Source organism: Mustela putorius, unplaced genomic scaffold (assembly GCF_011764305.1).
Source record: "Mustela putorius furo isolate JIRA1106 unplaced genomic scaffold, ASM1176430v1.1 tig00003834_pilon_pilon_pilon, whole genome shotgun sequence".
Lineage (NCBI taxonomy): Eukaryota > Metazoa > Chordata > Mammalia > Carnivora > Mustelidae > Mustela > Mustela putorius.
Genome location: NW_025421987.1, coordinates 38,151,243 through 38,170,159, shown reverse-complemented (window position 1 = coordinate 38,170,159; position 18,917 = coordinate 38,151,243). Strand labels below are relative to the sequence as shown.

General features: G+C 39.0%; 1 protein-coding gene across 1 annotated transcript in view; it reads left to right on the top strand.

Moving 5' to 3' along the window:
- The first annotated feature begins 1,518 nt into the window (after positions 1–1,518).
- LOC101675437 (cell surface glycoprotein CD200 receptor 1) overlaps positions 1,519–18,917 on the top strand; it is a 37,118-nt gene continuing 19,719 nt past the window's right edge. The window contains 1 exon segment of the mRNA XM_013060944.2: positions 1,519–1,885. Coding sequence (XP_012916398.2) covers positions 1,819–1,885 — 67 coding nt within the window. The 5' untranslated portion in view covers positions 1,519–1,818.

The following is an 18,917-nucleotide window of genomic DNA, read 5'->3' as shown; positions in this document are numbered from 1 at the left end:
CCCGATGCGGGGCTCATTCCCAGGACCCTGAGACCATGACCTGAGCTGAAGGCAGAGGCTTTAACCCACTAAGCCACCCAGGCACCCCTAGATGCTTTATTTTAAATGACCTTTCGTTACTAATTTTCTGACACCTGGTGAAATATTAAGCAAAGGGGAAGCAAAGGGGAAGTTGTCCATCATTGTTACACAGCATATATCTTCAAGTACTCCATGCCCTCGAGTGTCTGATTTCACTGTCTCAATCAAGTTAGTTCACAGGAAGGAAAGCTTAAGAAGGGGAAGGGGGGGAAATATATATATATAGTTTAATGTTTGGCAAGAGGGAAGATGAAACTGCTAACCTAAAAGAAAAAAATGCATGTTGTTTCATCTTTATCCTGTTTGCAGTGTTTTCTTCCCTTTCCTGGAGAGTTTTGCCTTGGGTTAGAAAATTCGTAACACATAACGGATTTCTTTCTTCCCAAACATAATTTAAATGTATGTGAGGTAGCCACATTAAGGCAGAGTTGTTTTGGGAAAGTCTGATTTCCAGGTATGTGACAGCTAAAGATGGGTGTTTATTGGTAATTTGGCTCAAATGATCAGTCTTTAGAGGCTCTTTGGAGGTGAAAGTAAATAAATGGAAGTAAGTACTAAATGGTGATAGAATAATGGCCTCCCAAAATGTCTGTGTCCTTGTCTGAAACTTATAAATAGGTAACCTAACATAGGAAAAGGGACTTTGCAGATGTGATTAAGAGTTTTGAGGTGTGGAGATTATCCTGGATTATCTGAGCAGTCCAATGTACCCACAAGGGTCTTTAAAAAAAAAAAAAAATATATATATATATATATATATATATATATTTTTTTTTTTTTTTAAGTAGGCTCCATGCCAACTCACAATTCTGAGATCAAGGCTTGAGCTGAGATCAAGAGTCAGATGCTTAAATGACTGACTGAGCCACTCAGGCACCACTCAGTAGGGTCTTTATAAGAAGGAGGCAGGGGGGTTTACAACCCAAGGAGATGTGACAAAGGAATGAGGTGAGAATGATGCAGCCACAATCCAAGGAATGCTGGTGGCCCCCAGAAGCTGGAAAAGGCAATGAATGGGTTTTCTGCACGTGTCCAGAAAGAACATGGCCCTCTGACACCTTTTAGTCCTGGAAGGTCCATTTCAGACTTCTGACCTCTAGAACTATAAGATACATTTGTGTTTTTTTAAAGCCACTGGGTTTGTGGTAATCAATTATAGTATCAGTAGGAAATTAATCTCATTATGATTCTTCTAGAGTTGTAGACCTTATAAGGGAGGATATTTTCCTCCAAACTTTATTATTGAGGCTGCGTAGTTCTTCAACACGGAGAAGCTTCTAAAAGTTACTGTGACTGGGAAATGTAAAGCGATGGGCCAAGGACAGATACATATCCTGTTTTGCTTTGTGATCCAAAGTTTAGACAAATCTGTTTATCTTGGGCACATTCAGTGCTTTACTGTAAAGTTGATCTGTGAGCAGCAGAAGTGAGAGGGGGACCAATGAGCTGAAAGAGACCTCAGTCAATCTGCTTCCTCCGTCTTCGCTTCACTGCATACAGGAAATCTATTGCTGTGTCAAGTTCCAGAGAAGAGTTTCTTCTGTTCCAACTTACAAATCAGCCTGAGACGCAGAGTGGAAGGAGGAGGTTGGTAGAAAGGGAGTGTCCTGCTGTGGATGGGCTAAGAGGATCCAGCCCCGAGCCGCTAACCAGGGAGAGCCCCACCATGTCCAGAGCTCCTTTCCTACCTGTGTGGAGGCAAAGTACCAAGTAAAGGCAGAATTCAAGAAATCGGAAATGCCCTGCACTAGGAGAACTCCTCAACCACGGCTTCTACTGATTTTGATTGTCTACTTAGCCCTCGGTAAGTCTCAGTTGTCTGTGAGAGAGCAACAGGAGAATGGCCAGAAACGTAGCTCAGCTTTTGCTAAGTTTGCTTTGCTTTTCTTGTGGAGCGAGGCAAGATAATGTGGTCACAAGAGATGGGGTCAGGGGTTACTCTCAGATTTATTTCACTTTATTCTCCTTACTCTGTGCTTGGTCTTACTTATTTTACTTTGTATCCTATGGTACTATAGGTATCTATAATTTGCCTCACTGCCTACTTCCTTATTTCCATGTTCTCCCCCTCCCCTTTTCTGAACGAGGCAGAATAAGTTAAGTATTTTCTAGTAACGATCCAAGTCATCTGGGTTCTCTCTGCCCTTCAAAAAAAATGAATCCCACCTCATTCAGGTCCGTATTGTTCACAGTATAAATTAGGAGAGTTTATGGCTTTTAATCGCTTTCTATGGCCAGGTGCTTTCTAAAATAGAATGCACACACAGCGTGGCGGTGCATCTGTGAGGTATGTCTGTATTTATCTTTAAGACGTGTAGGCTGTAAAAGACACTTTCTGGATGAGAGGGCACTGCAACATCTAGGTTCTCGTAGGAGTTGTAGGACACTGGGGGCCCTTGGGGGAGGGGGTGTCCTGGTTTCACTACAGAGGGTTGGTAGGAGTTGATGTGGGAGGGAGTTTTCAGGTTTCACTTTTAGTAAATGGGAGCAGCCCCAAGGGAACAGTGTAGTTGGCATTACATTTCATAATTTGATCATTGAAGAAATAAAAGACTTAAAAATACTGACTACCTTCCAGCAAAACTGTTTTCCACATGACAGTCTTCCTGGTGAGCACAAGTAAAATAATCGTATTGTATTCCTGTGCCTTTCTAAGCAGAATTTTCATATACTTTTTGTCCTTTGATCTGCAAAGCAAACCAGTGAAGTAGGCATTGAAGACAGTTTTCCATTTTATGAAGGTAGAAATTGAGGCCTGGAGAGGTGAATTGATTTGTCCAACACCACTTGTCAGTGACAGAGTCACACCCAGTCCCGCCTGTAGCATCACCAGACATTTGAATAGGCTTATGCCTTTCACGAAAAAGCAGCACTATTTTTAACACCATGGAAAAAAAAAAATTATGCCCATGCTTGGTTATGGGCTTAATGGACTGCTTACTCACTTAAGAAAAATCAAGTAATCTAAATATTTCAGTAGTTGAGATCTGATTATGGGAAGCAAAGACCCAACTTGGCAGGGAAGCCAGCCAGGCAAGAGGCTATTTTTCATGTCAGATCACATTATGACTTTTGGGTAAAGGACAAAAAAAATCAAGATGAAAACGTAATGGTAATTTTGAATTGTAATGTTTTAAAGGTTTGCATTTTAAAACTGTTTCTGAATGCAACCAGAAGATACTACCTAAGTCAAATCTCTGAAAGCTGTGCTTATATAATTGTAAAGTTATCGAAATATTTAGGATCAGGATACAAAAAAGCAAATTACATTACATGCAGAGGTTTACATGATAAATTCACCATGAAATAATTTAGAATAACGAGAAGCAAACTACTTGGGGTATGACTTTACGTCTTTATTAATAATACTGCTTTGTTATTAATACTGCCAAACAGAAGTAACTCAATTTGTTGTACAAGATAAATTCACAAAGGCGCCTAAGAACTAATGACTTCAGAACTAGGCCTGGGTGGTTTATTGGCCTTTGGCTCAGGTCATGATCCCAGGGTTTTGGGATCGAGCCCCGTGTTGGGGGTCCCTGCTCAGTGGGGAGGCTGTTTCTCCTTCTTCCTCTGACTACCACTTCCCCTGCTTGTGTTCTCTCTATCAAATAAATAAATAAAAATCTTAAAAAAAAAAAAAGAGCTAATGACTTCAGTGTAAAACATAGCACTTAAAAAATCTTTTTACTTTTGTATCTTTAGGGTAAATACCCAGTAGTGCTATTGCTTTTATGTGGATTTATTTGCCTATGAATTCAAGCAATGTGGTAGTTGGTAGGCAAAGTTTATTAAAAAAATGCCTGCAGGGAAAAATTAAAACAATCTAAGCGGTCCACTGTCTAGCAAGGCTCTCCAATGCTGTGTCTGATCTTCTTCCCTCATAATCTCCTTACTGTAGCCTATATGTATTCTAGCTTTTTTTCTTGTGTTCACATTATATCTTGCTATCCTAATCAACTTGACTCTACCTTTTATCAAAGTCACTGGTACTAAGATCCTGATTACTAAGGACTCCTCCACTTTTTTCCTTCTTTGGGCTTATTTGGTTCATTTGTCATTGTCTTCCACTAGAGGGCAGGAAGTAACAAGAAGAGGAACTAAAAATCAAAACAGGGCTGTTGGTAGCTTCAGCATGTTTGTGAAAGATAAAAAACAATTGCAAAAGAAAAAGGGTTTATTTTCATTAATTTCAGTCCTGTCTCCTTTTTCTAGTTTGAGAGTTATGAATTTGCATAATGGCTTCCTCTAAACAGCTATGCTTAAGCAATTAATAAAGTAATAAAAAGTATTAGGAACACTGAATTATTTATGATGTGTTTGTGAATAGTGGCTAAAAGTTATTAGCAACTATCATATGATCTCCCTGATATGAGGAAGTGGTGATGCAAGATGGGGGCTTAAGTGGGTAGGAGAAGAATCAATGAAACAAGATGGGATTGGGAGGGAGACAAACCATAAGTGACTCTTAATCTTACAAAACAAACTGAGGGTTGCTGGGGGGAGGGGGGTTGGGAGAAGGGGGGGTGGGGTTATGGACATTGGGGAGGGTATGTGCTTTGGTGAGTGCTGTGAGGTGTGTAAACCTGGCGATTCACAGACCTGTACCCCTGGGGATAAAAATACATGTTTATAAAAAAAATAAAAAAAAATTAATATTCAGTTACCACTTGAAGCCAAAAAAAGTAAAAAAAAAAGTTATTAGCAATATAAATTAGGGAGATCAAGGTAAGACAAAATAATTGGAGAATATTTTAAATTGGTCCCAAAGATGGTAGATATTACAGTGGATTAGAGCTGTTGAAGTCTTAATGGAGAAAATGGATCTTGAATGATATTTTTGGGTAGATGGGGAAAGGTAGATATTTACATTGAAATTGAATGTATTGTATATTATTTAATGCCCCTTTGCTTCCATATTTCATCCATGCATGGAATATTTTGGTGCTTTGCATTTTCTCAGTAAAATCTCAATCTCCGGGCGCCTGGGTGGCTCAGCTGATTAAGCATCTGCTTTCCGCTCAGGTCATGATCCCAGCCAGGGTCCTGGGATAGAGTCCAGAATTCGGCTCCCTGCTCAGCGGAGAGCCTGCTTCTTCCTCTCTCTCTGTGGCTCCCCCTGCTTGTGATTTTTTCCCTCTTTCTCTCAAATAAATAAATAAAATCTTAAAAAAAAATCTCAATCTCTTTTCCCTAAATTTCTTGATTCTTGTATATCTGTGTTACGTTTAAAAGTTTGTCGTGAGGTATACTTTTAACCACTAACTGTGTCATCTTTAAGAAATTGTTTACCCTCTTTGACAAGAATTTCCTCATTCGTGAAATGAAGGAGATGTAGGAGACTTTTGAGAAATATAGTTTTCAAACAGGAAGGGCTTTAGAAACCTTCAAATTTCATTTCATACGTGGGCAAATAAAGCCCAGCATTTGTTCAAGGAATTACTAAAGATACCACCCAACTTTTTAGTAAATGAACTGAGCTTGAAACTCATCCATAGTATCAAACATACAAGGTAAAAGAGATGTGGCAAGTATGTGTGGGATAATAGGAGATTCCTGTCTAGGAAAAAGAAGACAAGGCTAAAATGTGGGTTAGTTATTTTTTTAGTTAGTAAGTAAGGGTGTATGTGTCATGTGTGAGGAACTGTGCTTCATGCTGGCGATACTTGAACAAGACAGACATAAATCATGCTCTCATGAAGCTCAGACTCTCAGAGGAGAGGTGAGCATTAAATAAACTATTGCACATAAGTAATGTGTAAGGAGAAAGAGAGGGTGACATGGAAATGTGTAATTGGTAAGTCTAGTCTCGTCTGTGAGGGTCAGGGAAGGCTTCCCTTTGGAAGTGATGTTTGAGATGAAGAGAAGCAGAAAAGAGCGAGGCAGGAAGCGTTGAGGGACTCACATTCCAGGCAGGTCAAGCACCTTGTATGAAGGGCAGAGGGAACTGAACTATGACTGCAGTGGTAAACAAAACAAAAACAAAAAACCAAAGAGAAATAAACTGTATTGAGGCTCAGTTGGGGTTCTGGGAGCGAGGGAGAATGATGAGAAAAGGTGCAGAGAGAAAGCTGGGCAGATGAGACACGGGGGAATGTCTGCATTAACGTGCCTAAGGGAAAGACCGGCTTGCAGAGAAAGCGAAGGAGACAGGGCCAAGTACAGGCATAATAGTAGGGGGTAAGAAAAGGGATTCACCAGGAAAGGGAAGTGGTTAATAGCCTCAGAATCTTCCAACAACCCAGGGGCACCAGTCCTGAAAAAAGGCCAAAGGAGCTGGTGACCTTTAAACCTGGGTTCTGAATGGAAGGGTATAGGAGCCACAAGATTGCTGGTGTTGAGGAGAGGGTGGGTGTGGAGGAAATTGAGGCTGTGGTCACAGACCATTCATCCAGACATTTGGCAGTAACAAAAGGAGAAGGGATCACAGTTAGAAGGAGAAAGCAGCATCTAATTTCTTTCAACCAATATAGGGGAAACCTGAGTGTGATCAAAGGGTGTCATCTGAGAACATTCAGTGATTTGGTCAAGGTTCTTTTCCAGACTGGGTGTGTGTATATGTAGCTGTTAGTTGTTTAGTGACTTATTTTCTTTTTCCTTGCCATTTGGTTAGTTTGCCATGAAATGCTACCTCTCCCTGAAGGTGAACTATTACGTAATATGAGAGTATCTGGTTATATGATCCTGTTTTGTGGTACTGACAATTTTTCTGAAAAAAAATGTCCAAGTCAAAATGATGAAACCATGTCACTTTTATTTTCTAAAAAATCATCCCGTCTCTTGTTCGTTGGATCCTTCCTAGATGTTCCCCAAGGGTTATTCTAAACCAGTAAATAAGCTAGTTGAGAGTCACCTATAGGAACCTAAATCATTAAAGATACTGTGATGTCAACTCAAATCTACTCAGTCAGACTAATCAGGGTGCAGAGTCTGAGATCTGGGCTTTCATAAATCTTTGCAGATAGTTCTGATGGGAGCTTGGATTTAAACACTCTCTTAGTTCTTTATCACGCAAACTATCCCTCTTATCCTGCATACTCAGCAGATGGCTGCTCACTTTTGCTTTCCTGTCATCCACTGTGGATTTCTTAAACCAAATGATGACCTTTCTGAGGGTAGAGACCTTACTTCATGCATCCTATCACCCCCCAGGGCTCTGCACAGGTACGGATGCTAAGTAAAGATACTCCAAAAATGTTCGTCAACATGAGCTTCCCCCAAATATCTGTGTCTGTAACTTCTCTTGACCTTTCTGCTTCTCTTTTAAGAGACCATGTATTTCCCCCTTCTTTTTCTTTTTCTCCTCCTGCGCCTTCTTCTTCTTCTTCAATTTATCTATTTACTTGAGAGAGAGAGCGAAAGCGAGAAAGCTGGGGTATGGGCAGAAGGAGAGAGGGAAGGAGAGAGAATCCTCAAGCAGACTCCCCACTGAGCAGGGAGCACAAAGCAGGGCTCGATCCCAGGACCCCGAGATCATGACCTGAGATGAAATCAAGAGTCTGTCACTTAACCAACTGAGCCACCCAAGAGTCCCAGTATCAGTCTTTTCAAAAGCAAACTTCCACTTTGCTTTGGCCTTATTTCCTGCCAGTACCACTAGGATGTTGCTTTACCATCACTGGTGTAAATTCTAGCTCCCTCCCTTTCTGTCTACAGATAGGTTGTGCTCTCCTCTGTTAGATACCTTCTCCCTCCTCATAGTTCCAAATATCCCATCCGTCTCGCTCAGGTTTGACACGAAAGGATAAAGACCCTTGTCATTCTCCCATACTTTCAGGGCCTTGAAAGAATGTCTCCATGTGCTGACCGTTGCTTCTGCTTGGCTCCTTTCAATCTTGTGCTCCTACCTCTGTCTTAACACTACTCTCTTACAGACGCTACAGCTCTCTGACCACTTTCTTGTTAGTAAATCATAAAGCCTCTTAGTCCTTAACTTAAGGCTTTTCCCACGTGATTATTTTTAAATTTTATTTTATTTATTTGACGGAGAGTGACATAGCGAAAGAGGGAACAGCAGCTAGGGGGAGTGAAAAAGGGAGAAGCAGTCTTCCTACTGAGTAGGAAACCCGATGAGGGGCTCGAACCCAGGACCCTGGAATTGTGACCTGAGCCAAAGGCAGATGCTTACTGACTGAGCCACCCAGGAGTCCCTTCCTATGTGATTTGATTTTGATGATTCCTGTCTTGAATCTCCTCCCTGGTTTATGGCATTGCATTTACTTTATTCATCATTTTTGCTAACTCTGCTTCTTCCAACAGATATCTGATTATAAATGTTTTTGAGATTTTGATTTTGGCCTATTCTCTAATTTCCGTATCAGAGACAGCAATTTGGCAGCCTATGGACTAGATCTGGCTTGCAGACACTTTTCATTGGCTTGTGTAACATTTAAAAAAAAAATCTGAATTAGTTGCCACTACTTTAAAATTGGGAGATTTTTTTACCCCAAACCCCTGACCTAGAATCTAGGGTTTCTGAGAGGGTAAAGTTAAATTATGTATATCAAGCACATAACACCATCTGAATTTTACATTCAAAAGGTGGTATCTTAATTATTATTTTGCAGTTTTCAAATATCTTTCATAGATATTATTTCAAAATTTATTTAATTAACTCTTAGAGATCAACTTCCTTGTTTTGTTTTCTGGAATTATAAACTATGCTGAAATTAACATTCTAGTACATATAGCTTTGCATATTGATAAGTATAAATATTCACTATCCATTCAACACACTGTCCCTTGTGGTAATTGTTACACATTTGTACAACATCTGTCCTGGGCTAGGGAACAAATCTGTCCCTATTCACTAATTTCAGACTATGTGATGGTAATTGCCTGAAAAAAAAAAATTAACCCAGCAATATGGGTTTTATTAGCATAGTATTCTGACCAACTGATACAGGATTTTTGATGATATCATTTTGGAAACTAGGGTCAAATTTGTTATTTACCATAATTCTTTTGGCTTTCAAATTTTATTCATCCATGGAATTTGTTATTGGATTCTTATGTTTTGGAGCTTGATACTTAAACTTTTCTCACTCTTCCTTTTTATAAACCATTTGGGTGTTTTATTTTTCTCTCTGTGCTGTATCTGAAGAATATAATTATAGTTATCATCTAAGTCACCTTTCAACATATTACTTAACCTTATCTTTTATTGGCCTGTTCGTATCTTTTGCCCATTTTTTCCATTGGGTTGTCCATTTCTCTCTCTTTCTCTCTCTCTCTCTCTCTGTTTTTTTTCTTGGTTTATGTGTTTTCTGTATATTTTTTGGAGGAAATTAGTCTTTTGTTTATTGTAAATGTTCAAAATATTCCACAGGTTTTTGCTTGTCAACATTAGTTTACACATTTTCTTTTCTTTTTGCCATGCAGAAATGTAAGATTCTTTCTATAGTCATCTTTCTCCATGTTTTCTTTTGTGGTTTCTGTTTTGTATCAGGGTTAGAAGGTTTTTTACTCACAGTGACAACTGTCCCAGTTTGCCTTGGACTTTCCTGCTTTTATTTTTATTTTTTAAATTTATTTTTATTTTTAAAAATATTTTATTTATTTATTTGAGAGAGAGAGAGAGCATATGCAGGGTGAGCAGTGGAGGGAGAGAAAGAAGCAGGCTCTCCACTGAGCACAGAGTCAGACGGGAGTGGGGGGGTTGATTCCAGAACCCAGATCATGACCTGAGCAGGAAGGCAGACACTTAACTGACTGAGTCACCATGTGCCCTGACTTTCCTGGTTTTAGCATTAAACATCTTATGTCCCAGGAAACCCCACATTCCCTGGCAAACCACGGTGTTACTCAGTCCATGTTCCATTTAAGATTAAAAAAAACAAAACAAAACACCCATGCTTTCTTCCAGTTAATCTATCTATCATCTATCAATGATTTCTGTCTTTGGTTCATTTTATTTTCTTTTTGTGTGAGAAGTGAGGTAGGAATCTGTTATTGTTGTTTTCCTAAAAGACTAGATAAGTTTCCCAATACCATATATCAAGGATATAAGTAATTATCTTTCCCCATATGAGTTTGAATGACCACTGTTATCAGATACTAAATTCTTACATGTATGGATTAAGCAACTGAGATTCAGAGAGTAATCTGTGCAAGACTGTAGAAGTAATAAATGGAAGAGCCAAAATATTGGTCAATTTTCTTTACTCTAATTTTGTTGTTTTTCTGAATTTGTTCTGCTAGAACTTTGGGTTCCCATCCAATATTTTGCTTATTGAATACCTAATTAGGTGTTGTCTGCTACTAAATAAATACCTTTGAAAATGCAAATCATATTTATAAATTAAAGCATAAGAACGCAAAATCATGATGCTGTGATACAGGGATCAGTTGCTCACATTGTTCTATTAAAACATGTATATACAAATTGTAGTTTTTGTGTTTCTTTGAACTTGTTATTTTAATTTTCTTTTATATTAACATATATATTGCTGAGTGTATTACATATGCGCATTTCAAAGAACAATTACACAGTGAATGTTTATGAAAGTTTATGTAAGTTCTACCGCCCAACCTTTGCTGTAAACTGTTATCTTTTGGGATAATAATTCCCTGCCTTTTTTTTTTTTTTTTTTTACATTTTACCACGTATGTATCCAGCCCTAAACAGTAAGAGTTATTTTGCCTTTTTTTGTTTGCATGTAGATGAAATCATACTCTGTATATTATTTTATCATTGTTTTCATTTGCTGAATAGTATGTGTGAGATTTACTCATGCTTAAGTTTGTAGTTATAGTACATTAATATAAATAATTTTTATCCTAAAATTTCAAATGCTTGCAAAACAGTTTTTTTTTCCTTGAAAAAGTTCTGGTGCAGAAATAACAAATATGATTTAAGGTAAGAAATCTCAGGGCACCTGGGTGGCTCAGTGGGTTAAGCCTCTGCCTTCAGCTCAGGTCATGATCTCAGGGTCCAGGGATCAAGCCCCACATCTGGCTCTCTGCTCAGCAGGGAGCCCGCTTCCCCCTCTCTCTCTGCCTGCCTCTCTGCCTACTTGTGATCTCTCTCTCTGTCAAATAAATAAATAAAATCTTAAAAAAAAAGAAATCTCCTATTTTGTATTTCAGTTTCTTTCTTTTTTGGACACAAGGATTCATGATAATGGAGATATTAAGCTGTAATACATATGAACATATAAAGGAGAAAGTTTTCATTTTAAAAATATGTTATGTCTCATATAGCTAAAATGGCAAATGTTTATTTTTCTCTTCTGTTCCCCTTCCATAGAAAGATAAATTTGTCTCAGGGAAAAATTTTTCTGAAATCATTATGTGAGACTAGAATAATAGGAAAAAATGAGATTGTCTCTTTTTGGCCATGGTGTGGTTCCCTTTCCTTCCTTTCTTCTTTTTCTTCTTCCTTCCTTCCTTTTTTTTTTTTTTTTTACACATTTATTTGTTTTTGTGAGAGAGAGCATGGAAGGGGGTGTGAGGAGCAGAGGGAGAGGGAGAGAGAGAGAGAGAAATCTAAGCAGACTCCTCACTGAGTACGGAGCCCAATGATCCCACAACCCTGAGATCATGACCCTGAGACCATGATCTGAGCTGAAACCAAGAGTCTAGAGCTTAGCTAACTATACCACCCAGGAGGCCCAGCCCTGGGTCTTCAGATCTTAGTTTTCTATAATCCCTTCAGGCACGTGTCACCTGCACATAATAGTATTTTATTTAGAATATTCTTTCCTCTCTCTCTCTCACTCTTATTATTGGCTTCTTGTCTATTAGATCTTGTATTAATTACTTATTGTTACATAATAAATTATCCCCAAACAAGTATTTATTTTCTTGCAGTGACCCAAGGGGGGGAGAGAGAGAGAGAGAGAGAGAGAGAGAGATGGAGCACGAGTGAGCACACACTGGAAACCGCAGTCTTTTTATAATTGACTCTCAGCACTGATATCCATCACTTTTATGTATTGTAGTCATTAAGTGTATGAGTGAGTCCAACCCGCAGTTAAGAGGAGGGAATTTTACAGACATGAATATCAGGAAGAGAGAACATTGGGAACAACTTTAGGGGCTGTCCACCACCTCGAGACAAGGATAAGTTGCTCAGGGTACATTTTTATACTTTCCATTTGCTGTTACTGCAATTTCACATAATTATTTGATTATTTGGTTAATGTTTATTGTTCACAGTAAATTGACACTCCAGGATAAATAGGCATTTATTAAGTGCCTAGCTACTGTAGTTTAATAAAGGAATATTAATATAGCTTCAAGTTGCCCTCCATCAGTCCAAAAGTTCTAAAATACCTGATAGGGGGTCATTCTGCCCTTTGAATGAAAACTACTAGTGATCATAATCTGATCATAATCTTAGAAGGCAGAAAATGTTTCCTTTATTTCCAAAACTTATCATAAAATTAATGTATTAGGTTTCAGGCAGCTTTAGTAGAAAAAAGATTCAGATAAGTCTTTTAGTTCAAGCATTCCTATTTGGTATATATAAATAACAGAATTTGGGGAAGAATTGTGATGATTTCAATTATTCCTACAGGGTGATACTGCTTTTTAATTATATATCGAAATAAAATTATGATTTAGGCTTCCTCCTCCAAAGGTTAGAAAGTTCATAGATTTTTTGTTTGGCTACCATGGACTTTCATAATTCCTAGATCCTGATGTGAAAACCATTGCATTAGAGGAAGAAATAGAGCTAGCCTATTTGGGTGACAACTCCTCAATATCTGTAAAAAAAGACATAATTTAATTTCACAAATTCTTGCTTGAATCCATTCATAACTGTTGGGAAATAATACTTTTATGTCTAACCTACATCTGCAAGGTGAGGTTTTATAAAATGTAATACAAATATTCACTAACTAAAATGTTAAGTTTGGTATTTAAAGCTTTCTGGAGCCAGAAGTAAAGGTTGAAAGTAAAGGTTTCTGTATTGTATTGACTTTACCATACCGTTGACTAGAAAAACTTATGTACTTAGTGTAGCTAAATAAAGATTGTTCTAGCAGTGTAATTCGAGTTTCCAGATCTTTATGTGATTAAGATCTCAGCCTCAAAGTTGCATTTATTTTAAATGAAACCTTGAATCTTTAGGTGAGGTGTACTGCTTCTTTATGACTAGTTTAATACCTCAGTCTGTCATGTGCTTTGAATACTTTTCATGAGTTATTCCTCTCATTAATTTAAGAATGAGAGTCTGTGTTTTGCAGAGGGGGAACCTAGAGCATATGAATTCATTTAATTATCTAAAATGAAACAGAGTGAGAAAACTTATATCTCTCATATTTTGTAGCCATTGCTAATCCATGATGGTTCAGCACTATATTTGTTATAATAACCAGTAGAGTTCTGAAGTTTGAAAGCTTGAAACATCAAATGTAGAGTGAAATAATTCTGTTACTTGGTTTTCCTTATGAAAAATATCAGGGTATTTCCATGTATCTCAATGTGTTGAAATGTATTTATTTCAGGGACGCCTGGGTGGCTTAGTTGGTTAAGCAGCTGCCTTCAGCTCAGGTCATGATCCCAGGGTTCTGGGATCGAGTCCCACATCGGGCTCCTTGCTCGGCAGGGAGCCTGCTTCTCCCTCTGCCTCTGCCTGCCTCTCTGTCTGCCTGTGCTCACTCGCTCTCTCTCCCTCTGTCTCTGACAAATAAATAAAATAAAATCTTTAAAAAAAATGTATTTATTTCAGTGTATTCTGTATTTTTCAAAGTAGTAAATTCAATGTTAAATAACAAGAAAGATGACCAGTGACGACGGAAAGACCATAATAAGCAGTAAGAATGACTTCTTGTTAGTACTAGCTTAGAGGCTCCAGGTTCTGTAAAGAAATGTCAAAAGAAACTTAAAAATGGAACTATGCCACATGATTTTCTTTTGCAGACACTTGGGCATCTTATTAGAGCATAACAAATGGTTTAGGCTCCAATTTTGTCCCCCAGTTAAGCATTATTTTAACTTAAAATTCATTGTTTTAGCCTCCTTACTGCTTTGTATGCCTTCTCCTCAAAGAACCTGCAAATGAATGAAAGGACAAGAGATCTTTAACTTTTCCATTTCCCATCCCCATATGCCGGAAATACATGAATTTTAGCAACCCTAGTAACTATTGGAGGATGGCATAATCCACATTCTAATTAGGTTACTAGCAGTTGCTGGACCAGGGGTTTTTATTGGGAGTGGTGAAGTATGAACAATGCCTATCTCTCCCTTTTTTAGTCAGGACAGCACAGCAGACCACAGGATTTTAGAAGAGATAAAAACTATTTAACCTCACAAAAAAAACCATGTGTTCTTTCTGAGAGCCTTTTCCCCCCTTCACTGGAGGAAGCCTTTGGAGTATGGCTTTGCACAGTCATGCCCATACAATGTCTGCGTGTGGGTGGTGTATGCTTGCTCAGGCATATGACAATGATGATTTGGGAAAGGAAACTTCTGGTGCTCAAAGTGAGTAAGAGGTTTCATTTGTACTAAAATCACAAAACAATCTTACTTCTACTGATACTTTTGACTTAGATGGAAAAGTTTTTTTTTTTTTAACCATTATTTTCAGTGTAAAGGGTTTTTCCATTTGTATTTTGTTTTGTGTTTGTGTGAATGCATGTTCTAAAGTTACATGTGTTAAAACATGATGTTTCTGATACTGTATTTAGTTCAATTGAGGGACAATTTATGTACAATTAACCATATCCATTTAAAAGGTACAGTTTGATGAGTTTTGACCTATTCCTGTGAATCATCACAAACAAGACACAGGACATTTCCATCATTCCCCATATATACTTTCATGTATATTTGCAGTCCATCCTTGCCTTTGTCCCTATCTGCAGGCAACCACTGATATGCTGTTTGGCACCACAGACTGATGGGTTAGCATTTCATCTCAGCAGCGTTCTTTTGTGCAGTGTATAGTGTATACTCTTTGTGTCTGCTTGTTTCACACAACAGAATGAGTTTGAGAATCATCAAGGTTGCTGTGCACTCCTTGTGTTGCTGAGTCATATTCCATCACACAGACAATTTATCCATTAATTGATGTTTAGGTTGTGTCCAGCTTTTGGCCATTGTGAACAAAGCGGCTATGAGTTTCATACACAAGTCTTTGTGTGGACATATATTTTCATTTCTCTTGAGTAAATACTGAGATTGGAATTGTTAGGTTGTATGGTGGACAGATGTTTGACTTTTTTAATATAGTTTCCACTAACACTAACAATATGATTATTGAAAATAGGTAAAGATTTTTTTTTTGCAATTATTTTTGTCATTAACTTACATTCCACTAATAGAGTCAAACTGTTGTGTTTTGAAAGTCGGTTGGAAAAGTCATGTGGTTATGCAACCAATTCTACCTGCATAAGTTCATTTGTTTCACTTTGCTTCATAATTTTAGTGTTTACAAGTAATTTGGTCATGTTTTATAATTACGGAAAATGGTTACATGGTTCCAAAGTCAAATCTATAAAATCAGAGACATATTATTTCTATTCTTGTTCCTATTTCATCCATTTAGTTTTGAAATTATAAGCAAGGAAAGAAAGAACACACACACACACATACACACTTAGATGAACAATAGTGTAATATATACGATTTTGTGTATCCTGCTTTTTCTTCCTTTTTTTTTTAACTTTTAATTTTTTATTTTTTATAAACATATATTTTTATCCCCAGGGGTACAGGTCTGTGAATCACCAGGTTTACACACTTCACAGCACTCACCAAAGCACATACCCTCCCCAATGTCCATAATACCACCCCCTTCTCCCAAACCCCCTCCCCCCAGCAACCCTCAGTTTGTTTTGTGAGATTAAGAGTCACTTATGGTTTGTCTCCCTCCCAATCCCATCTTGTTTCATTGATTCTTCTCCTACCCACTTAAGCCCCCATGTTGCATCACCACTTCCTCATATCAGGGAGATCATATGATAGTTGTCTTTCGCTGCTTGACTTATTTCGCTAAGCATGATACGCTCTAGTTCCATCCATGTTGTCGCAAATGGCAAGATTTCATTTCTTTTGATGGCTGCATAGTATTCCATTGTGTATATATACCACATCATCTTCTTGATCCATTCATCTGTTGATGGACATCTAGGTTCTTTCCATAGTTTTGGCTATTGTGGACATTGCTGCTATAAACATTCGGGTGCACGTGCCCCTTTGGATCACTACGTTTGTATCTTTAGGGTAAATACCCAATAGTGCAATTGCTGGGTCATAGGGCAGTTCTATTTTCAACATTTTGAGGAACCTCCATGCTGTTTTCCAGAGTGGCTGCACCAGCTTGCATTCCCACCAACAGTGTAGGAGGGTTCCCCTTTCTCCGCATCCTCGCCAGCATCTGTCATTTCCTGACTTGTTGATTTTAGCCATTCTGACTGGTGTGAGGTGATATCGCATTGTGGTTTTGATTTGTATTTCCCTGATGCTGAGTGATATGGAGCACTTTTTCATGTGTCTGTTGGCCATCTGGATGTCTTCTTTGCAGAAATGTCTGTTCATGTCCTCTGCCCATTTCTTGATTGGATTATTTGTTCTTTGGGTGTGTTGAGTTTGCTAAGTTCTTTATAGATTCTGGACACTAGTCCTTTATCTGATATGTCGTTTGCAAATATCTTCTCCCATTCTGTCAGTTGTCTTTTGATTTTGTTAACTGTTTCCTTTGCTGTGCAAAAGCTTTTGATCTTGATGAAATCCCAATAGTTCATTTTTGCCTTCCTTCCCTTGCCTTTGGCGTTGTTCCTAGGAAGATGTTGCTGCGGCAGAGGTCGAAGAGGTTGCTGCCTGTGTTCTCCTCAAGGATTTTGATGGATTCCTTTCTCACATTGAGGTCCTTCATCCATTTTGAGTCTATTTTTGTGTGTGGTGTAAGGAAATGGTCCAATTTCATTTTTCTGCATGTGGTTGTCCAATTTTCCCAGCACCATTTATTGAAGAGGCTGTCTTTTTTCCATTGGGCATTCTTTCCTGCTTTGTCGAAGATTAGTTGACCATAGAGTTGAGGGTCTATTTCTGGGCTCTCTATTCTGTTCCATTGATCTATGTGTCTGTTTTTGTGCCAGTACCATGCTGTCTTGATGATGACAGCTTTGTAATAGAGCTTGAAGTCTGGAATTGTGATGCCACCAACGTTGGCTTTCTTTTTCAATATCCCTTTGGCTATTCGAGGTCTTTTCTGGTTCCATATAAATTTTAGAATTATTTGTTCCATTTCTTTGAAAAAGATCGATGGTACTTTGATAGGAATTGCATTAAATGTGTAGATTGCTTTAGGTAGCATAGACATTTTCACAATATTTATTCTTCCAATCCAGGAGCATGGAACATTTTTCCATTTCTTTGTGTCTTCCTCAATTTCTTTCATGAGTACTTTATAGTTTTCTGAGTATAGATTCTGTGTCTCTTTGGGAGAAGTAGCAGGCTGAGACTACTTCAGCTAGCCGGAGATCAGCTAGATAGCTTATCTAAAGATTGCAAACACCTGAAAATCCATCGGCAGATCGAAGAGAAGAAGAACAGCAATTCTGGAAAAAGAAAAACAACCACTTTCTGAAAGGTAGGACCGGGCGGAGAAGTGAATCCAAAGCGAGGGGAAGATAGACCCCGGGGGGAGGGGCCGGCTCCCGGCAAGCGGCGGAGCAACCGCGCACAAAATCAGGACTTTTAAAAGTCTGTTCCGCTGAGGGACATCGCTCCAGAGGCTACCTGGGGCAAAGCCCACACGGGGTCAGCGTGGCCTCAGGTCCCGCAGGGTCACAGAAGGATCGGGGGTGTCTGAGTGTCGCAGAGCTTGCGGGTATTGAAGTCTCTACAGAGACAGAGCCGACAGCAAGCTCGCAGCTTGGTGTTACCTTGAACCGGCCGCAGGCTCGGTGAGCTCGGAGCGCGGCCGGAGGTCAGGCAGACGGGAGTAACTGGGTGCTGTTCTCTGAAGGCGCACTGAGGAGTGCGGCCCTGGGCTCTCGGCTCCTCCGGGCCGGAGACCAGGAGGCCGCCATTTGTATTCCCGTCCTCCGGAACTCTATGGAAAGCGCTCAGGGAACAAAAGCTCCTGAAAGCAAACCGAGCGGATTACTCACCCTGGCCCTGGGTAAGGGCGGTGTAATTCCGCCTGGGGCGGACACTTGAGAATCACTACAACAGGCCCCTCCTGCTTTTTCTTCTTAACAACATATCTTGGATGGGGTGCCTGGGTGGCTCAGTGGGTTAAAGCCTCTGCCTTCGGCTCAGGTCATGATCCCAGGGTCCTGGGATCGAGCCCCATATCGGGCTCTCTGTTCAGTAGGGAACCTGCTTTCCTCTTCTCTCTCTGCCTGCCTCTCTGCCTACTTGTGATCTCTGTCCGTCAAATAAATAAATAAAATCTTAAAAAAAAAAAAAACAAAAAAACAATTTACCTTGGAGATCCCTCCATAATAGTTTATAGAGCTATCCCTCATTCTTTTTAAGAGTTTCATTATATTTAATTTGGTGTATGTACCGTAGTATAGAAAACTAACCCTCTATGAGAGGTCATTGGGTTATTTCTCAAAGTCTTGCCACGACAATGTTGTAATGAATAGTCCTTGCATATATTCTTTTCATACTGTTGCCTGTGTTTCTTTAGGATACATTCTGGGATTTGGTATTGCTGGGGAAGAGAAATGTATATGTAATTTTGCTATATCTTGCCAAATTTCCTTCTGTGGACATTGTAACGCTCTACATTCCTGCCAGCCTGATATTGGCACGCCTATCACTCCACAGCTCCAAAATACATTGTCAAATTTTTGGCCTTTGGCAGTCTAATAGGTGAGAAATGGTATTTCTGCATAGTTTTAATTTGCATTTATTTTACCATGAATGTT